At 48.0% G+C, this 12,516-nt stretch overlaps 1 protein-coding gene across 2 annotated transcripts in view; it reads left to right on the top strand.

Moving 5' to 3' along the window:
* Nav1 (neuron navigator 1) overlaps positions 1-12,516 on the top strand; it is a 252,030-nt gene that overhangs the window by 69,922 nt on the left and 169,592 nt on the right. For both annotated transcript variants that reach the window (XM_029481039.2, XM_029480839.2), the window contains exon 2: positions 9,999-10,744. In XM_029481039.2, the coding sequence (XP_029336899.1) occupies positions 10,032-10,744 (713 nt within the window). In that variant the 5' untranslated portion in view covers positions 9,999-10,031. The remainder of the gene's footprint in view (positions 1-9,998; positions 10,745-12,516) is intronic.

Below are 12,516 nucleotides of genomic sequence, written 5' to 3'. Positions count from 1 at the left end.
GTGTGTGGTGTTTTCCCAAAGGGTAAAGCAGCCCAAGCCACCACTTTGCTGTGGCACCAAAGGACTCAGCTGTCTGTTCTCTGTGATGGTTCAGCCCCCAGACATAGCTATCTGTTCTCGGTGCCTCTCGGGAACCACACAGGGGTTCCAGCCAGAAGAAAAGCCTGGATGGAGGCTAGGCTATAATAGGAAGGAAGTGCTGTCAAGGATGGAGGCTAGGCTATAGGGAGAAAGTGCTGTCAGGATTACAACAGCAAAGAGACCCATGGCAGATGGAGTAAGACAGCGTGCAGTAGCTTCCTATGGCCCAAGCCTGCCTCCCTCTGTGTCATCCTACCCACCCTCCTTTCCCAGATGTTGTGCCTAGACTATCTTCCTTTGGAGAGGGCCTCACTTTCAGGAGGATTCCATAACAATGTGCTCTCTTTTAACACATGACATGTTTATTTTATGTGGGTTTTTTTATTTTCTGAGTGTTTGCATATATGTATGTTTGTGTATTATGTGCATACCTAATACCCCCCGAGTCCAGAAAAGAGCTTGAAATCCCACAGGACTGGTTCTATAGACATTTGTGAACCACCATGCGAGTGCTGGGATTAGAACCCAAGTCCTTTGGAAGAGGAGCCAGTGCTTTCAGCCACTCAGCCATCTCTCCAGCCTGTTTGAAAGCTATGTGTATGTCTATGTGTGGGTGTGTGCACTTGAATGCATATGCCCACTGAGTACAGGGGGTGGCATCAGATCCCCTGGAGCTAGGGTTACAGGCAGCTGTGAACTGCATGGTGTAGATGTTGGAGGCAGAACTTGGGTCTTCTGAAAGAGCAGTATGTTTTGTCTTTGTTTTAATGATTATCCATTATGTGTAGGTGTCTGAGGGGGCTGGAGGGGTATCAGATCTCCTGAAATTAGGGTTACAGGTTGTCGGGAGCTGTCTGCTGTGGAAGCTGGGGATCAAACTCAGGCTGTCTTCAAGAACACGTACATGCTCTTAACCACTGGCCCACCTCTCTTGCCTACTCAGTATACTCTTAACTGCTGAGTCTTCTCACCAGCCCCCTGCCATAGTTTTAAACATAGGAAAATTTGCTGCCTAGCTTTGATATATCCACCCCACTCCAGTCCTGCATAAATCAAGTGACCTAATGAGACTCAAATGAAAATGAAGTTTAGGCCAGAAGCGAAACCTTCTGTGCAGGGTTTGTACTGTTTTGAAATGGCTGACTGCAGAGAGAGCTCCGAGCTGTGATGAGGACTTGCCTTACTAAGAGACAGCACTGTGTAAGAATGAGACTCTTGTACCCTTTCTCACAAATCCCCCTGTCTGTATATCTAGTGGTCCGGGCTGCTTCTATACTGTGGGCACAAAGCATCAGTGCCCATATTTGCATAGCAGTGTGTGGGGGCGTGGCAAATTCAGTTGGACTCAGGATCTGCATTTAGCTACCACTCTGTACTATGTGGAACGCTCCAGGGCTCTTCTCTCCCCTCTTTCTCTTTCTTCCTTTCTTCTCCTCCACCCTTTCTTTTTTATTTCAAAGTAAAATACCCATACTCTTCATAGTGTGGTTAAGATGTTCTGACCTTGTGAAATGGGCATCTTAACTCTTTCCTCCAAAGAGCTGTGGCTCCTTTAACCGGCAGTTGCGGGAGGAGCTGTCCTATCAGCACCACGGCCGGTCCCACCCTGCAGAGACTGCGGGCTGCCGCTCAAGGGCAAGTAGGGCGGAGGAAAGACTGTCTAGAACTAGCCATCTGGATAGTTCCCAGCCTCACAGGGGACTGCCTTCCTCCCCAATGCCTGTCCCAGGCCTTGCAGAATGGAGGGAGCTAGAGTTTAGTTTCTTACCACCTTCTAAGCTAGACTGAAATATTTATAGGCCCAAAATACTTCTTGGCTCTGGGATTTGCAGAGCATTAAGCCAGTTAGCTGGCATTTGTCCTGATGCGGCCTGGGCCCGAGTGAACAGTCTGAAGAGCTTGAGTGGAGGCAGGAAAGGAGGCAGGTTCCAGCTGCTGGGTGAGCAGATGCAGGGGGCTAGCTGCAAATATAGGTGCAGGAGCTAGCTGGATTGTCTAGGTGTCTCTCATCTCTGCCCTCTGTAAGCTGTGTGATCCTGAGGGAGACCCTTAACCTCCCCATAGTCTGTGCCTCTGAAGTAGGGACGGTGGTGACACCAATTGGTAGGACATTGCAAGTCATTGCAGGTGGAATGTTTAGAATGGTGTCAGACATGCAGCCTGGAAAAGCAACTTTAAAAAGAGTTTAGTTTAAAAATAACATATAAGGGACTAGAGAGATGACTCGTGGGTTAAAAGCACTTCCGGCTCTCAGAGAGGACTCGCACCAGGCAGCTCACAACTGCTTGTAACTACAGCTCCTGTGGATCCTCTGTCCTCCACAGGCACCTGCACTTACACACACCCACACCCACACATAATATTTAAAAATAAATAAGCTTTAAATATGTGTTTGTCGCACCAGGATAAGTGTATGAGAGTAGACAGTTGGAGTATAGACAAAAAGGGGGTAGGGTGGAGTGATCAAGCTGAACTTTTTGGTGAGGGGGCCATACACCATGCTGGGGTCCTGGCACTGCTCTACCTGAGGCCACCACCCCCTTGGCTTACTCACAGGACATCAGGCATCTGAATTTGGAGGAGGGACAGATGTTCTCTCTGACATTATTTCTGTCACCACCACAGGCCTGCCACCACGCTGAGTGTATTATTTTTATTCCTTCACTTAATCTTCCTTGAAAGCCCATGGCCAGGCTTTGCAGGTAAAGACTCCAATCTTAAGAGAACATGACCTGTCTAAAGCCACAGAGCAGGAACTGGTGAGCCTTCTGGAGAACTGGAGCACTTAGTGTGACATGGAATGGTTTTCAACCTGTTCAGTCTCCTCCCCCTTTTCTGGCAGACAGTTGGGTGACATCTTACCCAGTGTGGGCCGTGCGTGTCCCGATGAAGAGAGTTCTAACCGGAGAATCAGGCAGCTCAGTCTCCATCCTGGGGACACAGGATGAGGGATACTAGATAAGGAATGTTATTTAAGGATGTAGGTTAGCAGAGTCTAGCATGCAAGAAGCCCTGGGTTGGATCTCTAGCACTGAATAAACCAGACAGGGAGGCTGATATCTGTGATCCTAGTGAGTGGGAAGTGGAGGCAGGAGGATGGCAAATTCAAGGTCATCCTTGGTTATGCAGTGAGTTTCAGCGTAGAATTTATGAATTTCTGTCTCAAACAGATAAACAGATACTAGTGGTAAAATATTAGAGACAGAGAGATGGACAGAGAGAATTGTTGTCTTTGAGGGCCTAGCAACAGTATGTGTTGAATGCTAGACGAGGCATGGTTCTAACTTACTTATTTTGCATCTAACTAACTTACTTATTGAAACTGTGTTAGTAGGGTAGGTGCTGGTCTTGGCTGGTCTTGGTTTCATTTTGTAGAATGGAAAATCCAAGTTCTAAAACTTCCCAGGGGTCATACACACCAAAAGCAAAAGCCAGAGCCAGACTTTGGGTCCAGAAGCTTTGGTGGCTCCCAACTTTGTTCTTCATCATTGTGGTAGTGAATCTCTTTGAAGAGCAGGGTCTGAATGGTGGAGCTGATGGACAAACCCATGGGTGTGTGGAACCCTATCCCAAGCCACCATTTCCAAGACTGTCAACTGCCAGCCTTGTTGCTGCCTCTTCACTGAGGCATCACTAGATACCACATCCTTTTCTGGCCATGATGTCTCTGTGATGCTTCGTTTTGCCTCTTACAGAGCTCACTGTACAGGGTTCTTGGTGTATCTCTCAGCCCTTTAAGAGCAGATCCTGGGTGTCTGCCATCTTGATTGACATAGTACCTGGCAAACCACATGGCAAATGGAAGGTACCCAGCTAGGGTGTGTGAATGTTAAACAAAGAGATCAGGCCAAGAACCTTTTTGAAAGTGGGATGCTATTTGAAACAGGGAATACCAACTCCCTCATGTAACTGGTTGAGGATGGGGATTCTCAGAAGGAGGAAACTAAGGGACTCCTGGGACCTTGTTGGTTCTGTCTGTCTGTCTGTCTGTCTGTCTGTCTCTCTCCCTTGCTTCCCCTTCCAGCTCCATCCCTAGCTTTCTTCTGCCCTTGACCTTCCTCCTGAGATGCACTGTGAAGGTATCGTGAAGGATGATGGTACTAGTAGTCACCTTGAATAAAGCCAAGCATCTCCCCAGCCTTGCCTTACTCTGCCTGTTCAGGATTCAAAACAATGAGAAGTGCGGACAGAACAGGAGCCAGAGTGAGCCCCAGAGCAAGCACAGAATCCCCAAAATCATTTGGCTCGCTAAGGATACAGTAGGTGCCACAGCTAGCAGGCAATAGGATGTGCTCCAAGAGAAAATATCTGGGCCTATTGATGACTTCAGGAGGCACCATTGCCCAGAGCACCCCCCCATGTGCCTTTCTCCATGCGGCCCCCCATTTCTACAATCTTTCTCCTAAGTTGTATTAGTCAGAGGTCTCTAAAGAAACAGAACTGACAGAATGAGTATATACTTATTTTCATTAATTTATAGTCATTCATTAATATATTCATATTATTCATTCAACAAATCCCACTTGTATTTATGGGATTTATCAGAGTGGCTTATAGACTGTGGTCCAGATGACCCAGCAATGTCTATCTATCTCCTGACAGAAAGACCAAGAATCATATAGTTTTTCAGTCCCTGACTGCATGTCTGATGTTGGAGATCTAGAGGATCTTGAGAGAGGTGCTGGGCTTCTGTGTACATTGGAATCCCTTAGAAGTAGTGTCTTAGTTAGGGTTTCTATTCCTGCACAAACATCATGACCAAGAAGCAAGTTGGGGAGGAAAGGGTTTATTCAGCTTACACGTCCATACTGCTGTTCATCACCAAAGGAAGTCAGGACTGGAACTCAAGCAGGTCAGAAAGCAGGAGCTGATACAGAGGCCATGGAGGGATGTTCTTTACTGGCTTGCTCAGCCTGCTCTCTTATAGAACCAAGACTACCAGTCCAGGGATGGTCCCACTCACACTGGGCCCTCCCCCCTTGATCACTAATTGAGAAAATGCCCCACAGTTGGATCTCATGGAGGCATTCCCCAGCTAAAGCTCCTTTCTCAGTGATAACTCCAGCCTGTGTCAAGTTGACACATAAAACCAACCAGTACAAGTAGGTTCTGATACCAGCAAAGGAATGCCTTAGCAGTAGGATAGATGAACTTGCCAGCAAGAGTGAAGCCAAGCAGGCAAAAAGCAAAAGCATCCTTCCTCTACTTCCTCTTATGTGTCCATACTTAGGGTGGGCTCTTCCTATCTTTTTTTTTTTTTTAATTTACTTATTATTATATCTAAGTACACTGTAGCTGTCTTCAGATGCACCAGAAGAGGGCATCAGATCTCATTATGGATGGTTGTGGGCCACCATGTGGTTGCTGGGATTTGAACTCCGAACCTTCGGAAGAGCAGTAGGTGCTCTTAACCACTGAGCCATCTCTCCAGCCCGGCTCTTCCTATCTTAAATTGTCCAATCAACAAAGCCCCTGACAGCGATGCCCAGCTGCTTGGGTTTAAGTTGATTCTAGAAACAGTCACGTTGACAACCAAGATTAGCCATCATATAATCTTCTACCCTAGCTCACATGTATCACGGGCCACCAACTGGTCATATTAGACCTATGGCTAGGCTGGGTTACATCCATCATCTCTCCCCCCGCCCCCGCTTCATGCCCCATCCACTCTCACCTCAACCAACCCATAGCAAACAGTGAAGGGGCAGGGAATGTGTAAGACATGAGGAATGCTGAGGGAAGAAAAGAAGGAATCACCCCCCCCATACTACCCATGAGTGATTCTCTTCTGCTCTAGTTTCGAACCTATCGACTAAGTCTGCCTCTCCAGCTCTATCTCTGAGAGACTCAGCACAGCCATCAGAGCAAGGAGAGAGTCCATCATGGAACAAGGGGTGTGGAGACTGAGATGAGGCACTGCTGATGGTGAATGTGGTCTAACTCAGTTATCCACAGCATCATCTTCCTGTCTGGTGAAAGGGGAATAGTAGAACTTCCCTTCTCAGGTTGTTGTAAGGATTAGAAATGATGTTTCACTAAGAGACTGTTCCCCGACACATAGGGAATAGCTTGGTGAGGGCAGGTGTGTGTGCTGGGCATCCTTTGTGTTCCCCTTACAGATGCTCGGTACCTGGAGATGCACACTCAAAGGCAAACAAGGGAAGCCCTTGGTGACCCTCCTGCCATAGGCTACAATAATTTGCTGCCTGGAGAGTGATTCTCCATTACTCTGAGGCTAATGTGGTTCTCTCATTGTCACCTAGGACAATGACTGTCACCTGCTTCCAGTCTCTTAAAAGACTACCATCTGAGGAGGAGGGTCAAGCAAGGTCCCAACTGCAGTGGAGAGGCAGGGCAGGGCCCCAGTGACCTACCAAGGTGCTGTTTTAAAAGTCCTCTTCCATCATGCTTTTTAAAAAATGATGATCTAGTGAAAGGGGGGGTGGGGGTGTACTCCATTAGCAAGGGAGCTAGAAGCAGCCTGGCCTTCAGACCGTGAGAGCTAGAAATCGGGCCAGCCCTAGCCAGAGGGTGTAGAGACATCTGAGGCAAGAAAGTCTACACTGGGCCCTGCAGAGCTAGGAGCTGGAGGTCCCTGGCAGATAAGGTCGGTAAGCTGGGCTCCTACTGGGGGTTGGGATGGCCTTTGAATCAAGAGGCAACACCATGGAGACACTCTGAACCAAGAAACAACTTCTAGATTCTCTTAAAGATGTAGTTTCCAGAGGGATGATGGTCTGAGGAGCCTAACTGGATTTGGTCCTCACATTGTATTTGGATTGGGATCAACAATGGAAGCAGAAATTGGCCATGCAGGAGCTAACCACGGGGGCTAGACCATAGACGTGTCACGTCTTGAGTTTGGTTACAATAGTCTAAAGCTTTTGCTGTGAGTGGACAGCTGGTTAGCTCAACATCTCAGAGCCTGGCACAGCTCAGTGTTCTAGGCAGGGTCAGCATGTAGCTGACCACTAAAGGATGGGTAGGACTGGGTAAAGGAGGATGACAGACTAAATCCACTCTCAGCCCCACTAGGGCCATGGACTAAAGCTGGGGGCTCTCTCCTTGTGGAAGGACTTAGGGTCTGTACCTCAGTATTTGTCAATATTATCCTGCCTTCATTTTTTTCAGGCTTAGCCTGGGCAGGTTGAATACTTTTCCATGTTCTAGCAGGTACAGGCAGTACTTGCCTGAGCTCCTCCTAGATTTCTTTGGGAGTAACTTAAAGTTTCCATTGCTGTGAAGAGACACTATGACCAAGGCAACTCTTTTTTTGGGGGGTGGGGGTTCGAGACAGGGTTTCTCTGTATAGTCCTGGCTGTCCTGGAACTCACTTTGTAGACTAGGCTGGCCTCGAACTCAGAAATCTGCCTGTCTCTGCCTCCCAAGTGCTGGGATTAAAGGCGTGTGCCACCACTGCCCAGTACCAAGGCAACTCTTATAAGGACAATATTTAATTGTGGCTGGCTTACAGGTTCAGGGGGTTTGTCCATTAACATCAAGGCAGGAACATGGCAGCGTCTGGGCAGACATGGCGCTGGAAGAGCTGAGAGTTCTACATCTTGTTCTGAAGGCAGCCAGGGAAAGACTACTAACTTCCAGGCAGCTAGGAGGAGGGTCTCTAAACCCATCCCCACAGTGTGACACACTTCCTCCAACAAGGCCACACCTCCTAACATCAGTGCCCCTGGACCAAGCATATTCAAACCACCACAGGACTGAGGACAAGGCAGGGCAAGCAAAGGGTCTCTCTCTCTCTCTCTCTCTCTCTCTCTCTCTCTCTCTCTCTCTCTCTCTCTCTCTCTCTCTGCTCTTCCAGGTGGGCAGGTTCTGAGTGCAGAAGTATAGGAGCCAGGTGAGCCTTGGCTGTGGTCCTGGAGGTAATGACACTGGAGGGACAGCAGAAAACTTGTCATAGTTCCTGAATACACATGGCTTTGCTAACCACCTCTAATGGAGCAGGTGGAAGGTCCTTTAGCTCATTCAGTAATGGCATCATGCCACCAAAGTATGAATAAGAGGAAAGGAGAGAGGGCATGGCTTCTCTTTCTTGTCATCTGCCAGGAAATCGAGCCTGATTACGCTCTGATTCAGAACCTTCAAGCTGCTTCTACAAATTCACCTCTGCTCAACACTCCAAGCTGACTTCTTATGGACTGGTCCCCAGTCACAGCTCAGAGGAGTAAACAACCCCAGTCTGCTGCCGACTGCTTCTGTCAGCATGAAAGCGGCTGGCTGGCTGGCTGGCCTCAGGTGGACACAGTTCACAAAGCCCCTTGTCACCACGGTCACAGTGACAACAGTTTATCCCGCAAAAAGGCAACAATGCATGGTACATAAATCTTTCCTCACATCTTTAATCATGTTCCTAGGACAATTTTCTAGATGGGCCATTGTTCCCACAGTGGGATAAAGGGCCTGGTGCTCTTATCAACAGTCCATGGTATAATCTTCAATAAGATAGTAAACTCGATACCAACAGATGAGAGCCTGTTTAATTTGCATCTTTAAATTTTTGAATGGAAGCGCAGTCTGGCGATGCCTGTCTTTAATCCCAAGCACGTGGGAATCAGACGCCCCGACCTCTGTGAAGTTTAGTCTTGTCTACTTACCAGGTCCCAGGTCAGGCCAGGATGCAAAGATGCAAATGAAGCCCTTGTCTTTGTTTTGGATGACTGCATGATGCTTCTGTGAGATTTTCTGTGCATTGTTTACCCTCCTTTCTACTGCATGGTGAAGGTCCTGCCTTTACCCTCCATTCTATTGCTTGGTGAGGGTCCTGTCTTTACCCTCCGTTCTATTACACGCCCAAGGTCCCATCTTTTGAGGCAATAACTCTTGGCTTCTCACACTTGTAGCAGGTATCTCTGTAGTTTTTTTTTTTTTTTTTGAATGTCTGTAAAGGTTCTTTTTTTAAAAGTCCATATAGAGATTTTAACTTTTATGTATTCAAAATCTATTGGCATTTCCTTGATTATATCTGCCTTTGATGTGGCGCTTAAAAAGTTCTTTCCTATAACAGACTTATGGACGTGTTCATGTCTGTAGTCTGTAAATTCTTATATTTTGATTTTTTTTTAAGGCTTAACTCTAATTGATCTGAATTTTATTGCATGTGTCTTTGTAAAGTGCTACAAATTCTCTTTGAATTGAGAGTAATTACTTCACGGATTAGCATGGCAGAACTGGTGAGCCAGGGGAGGGAGAAAGGGAGGGAGAGAGAGATCTGGAAGAGAAGTGGGGGGATCCTTAATGGATCAAGGTTGAGGAGAAGGATGAAGGGCTGTCGACAGGAGGTTACCAGCCGAGCAGTGGTGGTGCACACCTTTAATCCTAGCACTAGGGAGGCAGAGGCAAGCAGATTTCTGAGTTCGAGGGCAGCCTGGTCTACAGAGTGAGTTCCAGGACAGCCAGGGCTACACAGAGAAACCCTGTCTCAGAAAGAAAGAAAGAAAGAAAGAAAGAAAGAAAGAAAGAAAGAAAGAAAGAAAGAAAGAAAGAAAGAAAGAAAGAAAGAAAGAAGAAGGAAGGTAAGAGAGTGGGAAGAACGTAGTCTCATGGAGACAGGCTCACTAGTGACAAGTTTCTGAGCTGAGGGAGGAACTGTGGTCCACATGTCATTGGGTCCAATGGCATGTAGAAGAATATTGCGTTTCCCTCTGGAAGTGTCTTGAGAACTCAGGATACCATGGATCCTGTGAGGTGAGTCTGTCTCCACTGCCGGAGGGGAAGAGAGTCAAGGAACGCTAAGCAAAGCCCCCATGTAGAGCATGGTCTCAGAGCCTTTTCACACACAGGCATGCTTGTCTAGAGTCAGGCAGGAAACTTCTCTCTTTCAATGCCAGCATCGTTCTTACGCACTAGAGACTGGGACTTGGGACTTGACCTGACGTTCTCCTTTTGTCCCCTCTCTGCAGGATCCTAGTGCCGCCCTACCTCTGCTGCTGACCATGAGTGGGATGGCCAACGTGAATTCTGCCAGCCGCCCACACTATGTCTCCTCTATCCCCGTGCCTCGAGCCTCCTCTCAGACCAGGATTCACACCCCAGGCGCGTCTCCCCAGCTGCGGCCTCGCCAACAGGCTGACCTGGCCCTGAGTCCCCAGCGAGGAGCCTCCCCAAGACGGGGCAAGGCTGCAGTCTCTTCTAGAAACTCATCTCCCAAGGCTTACAGGGGGAGAGGAACCCCCCGGGCTGCAGGACCAGCCAGAGAACTGGCTGGGAGTGTAGAAAGCCTTCCCAGCTCCCCCTGGAACAGCCCCAGGGTAACCCCCAAAACAGCCCTCTCCAGCAGTCAGGCAGGATCCAGAAGAGCTGGGGAGACACAAAGCACCCAGAGGAAGAAGACCCAGGAAGGAATTCCAGTTCGCCACACCAGAGGAAGGAGCCCGCCCCAGACAAGCTGTTATGGAGAAACACAAATTCCAGGGCCTCCTGAAGGTCGGATGCCTCCTGGCTGCCAGGGAAAAGATCAAAGAAACATCAACTCCAAACCCCCTAGGTGTCTGGAGCTGGATGAAGGGGAAGCTTCGGGGACTTCCTCTCCAGTGTGCAGCCCCATGCAGAGCATGCGGTCCTCAGCTACTCCTGGAGTCATTAGCTTTTCCTCAGCCCATCCGCAGAGCCAGCCAATCACAGCCACAGTAGCCCCCTTCCAGTACAGGTGAGCAGGGGGGCAGGCAGGGAGAGAAAGGGGGAACTGTGCCGAGATCAAGGGCCAAACTCAGAGATCAGAGGCTTTACTGACAAACAGTGAGTGGAGAACACAGGAATTTAGGAAAGGAGATGGCTGGAGACATGGGAGTGTGGTAAACTGAGATAGGACTATAATCTAAAGTCTGTTTTTTCTCCCCTCTGGGGCCTTGACAAGAACCAGGGACTCGTGAGAGTATCCTAAAGCGGCCATTTCACACTCTCTTGGAAATGATGAGTCTATATTAGGTATTAAAGATGTTTAAGCAGCCAGATACACAGGCAGGTGCATCAGCAGGTGCTTTAGACCGGCCAAATTTGTGTAGGCTGTTTGCCACCACCGTGTGTTAGACAAACGGTGTTTCTTGAGCGCTGAGTCTTCAGTTGCTTGAGCAAAGACCTAAATGTGCTACTCTCCTAGCGCTCTTGTGTCTGTCTGTCTGTCTGTCTGTCCAACTCTCCTCCTCTCACCTGCTTGTTTACAGTGCTTGTCACGTGGCCTTATGCCTGTTTAAATGCGTGGCGGATTGTCGGTCAGTACTACTTCTTAAGTTGCAAGGCAGGTACTGTTGTCATTGGTGGTGGCAACACATTCACAGCAGCGTGGTCAATGTGCCAACCTCCCCAGCTTGCACACATGGCAAGCTAAGTGCATAGAATAACACTTAGCCAACTAGGCTTTTTAAGTAAAAAATAAATAAATAAATAAATAACTCTTTACTAACATGACCACATTAAGTAAACTAACTTTAATTACTAATCACAATGTATGTTAGAAATGCCCAGATGCAAATTAAACCCCTTCCTGACTACACTCACTTTCTGTGTACCACCCCTTCACCCCCCACAACTCATATGCTAATACAGGAAGCAGCTGTCCATTTGTATTTTATATCAGCCCCAGTGTACTGGGGACTCTGAGACATCACAGCAATTGAAGGGCGGGGGCCTTAGAAGCATCATCACTAGAGGTCAACTCATGCATGTTTAGATCTCTAGACAAGACTGTGCAACCTTATATCACAGTAATAGGTGTTGGGACCTAGGACAAGGAAATTAATATCCACTCTATTCTGTGTGTGGTCAGGCCTCATTTTCAATACTACATTCGGTTATGCACACCACGGGTTTTTGGTTTTTTTTTTAACAAGGACATCGACACACTGAAACGTGTTCAGAAAAAGGCTGACAGCTTAGCGAGGAGTCCCGCAGAGGTGTTTTAAGAACGATTACAGGATGTGAGGAAGTTCACTTGCTTTGGAAAGAGAAGGTGCAGGATGGCATGAGAGCTGTTCTCAAATATGGGAAAGGCTGTCACGTTGTAAGATGAATTGGGTTGCTTGGGGCAGCTCCAGAGAGCTGACTCAGTGTCAGAGTGGCTCAAGATAGATTTGAGGCTGGATAGGAAGAACTTTCCAACAGCAAGAAAGGCTTACAAACTTCCCGTAAGGCAGGGAGTTATATTACTACAGGGTCCCAGCTGATTCAACAGCCCAGAAGAGTTCTCAGCGAGGCAAGCCACATGCCTGACTTTACCTACGGACTCAGTGCACAGATGTCCCTTTCTCTAAGGGACAGGTCATGCCTGTCCCCTTTCTTTCTCTACCTGAGATTCTGAAGCTAAAATTAAATCAAGAAGCACAGACACAGGGAAGGGCTTCCTTTTGTTTCTCTCTTGTTGGGCATCAAACCCACAGCCACTAGTGTTCTAGGCAAGGGCTCCACTACCAAACCCCCACCTTC

The sequence above is a fragment of the Mus caroli genome, unplaced genomic scaffold (assembly GCF_978045245.1).
Source record: "Mus caroli unplaced genomic scaffold, Mus_caroli_1 scaffold_1, whole genome shotgun sequence".
In the NCBI taxonomy this organism is placed as follows: Eukaryota; Metazoa; Chordata; class Mammalia; order Rodentia; family Muridae; genus Mus; species Mus caroli.
Note: the sequence above shows the minus strand (reverse complement) of the source record. Positions and strands in the feature narration are given on the sequence as shown.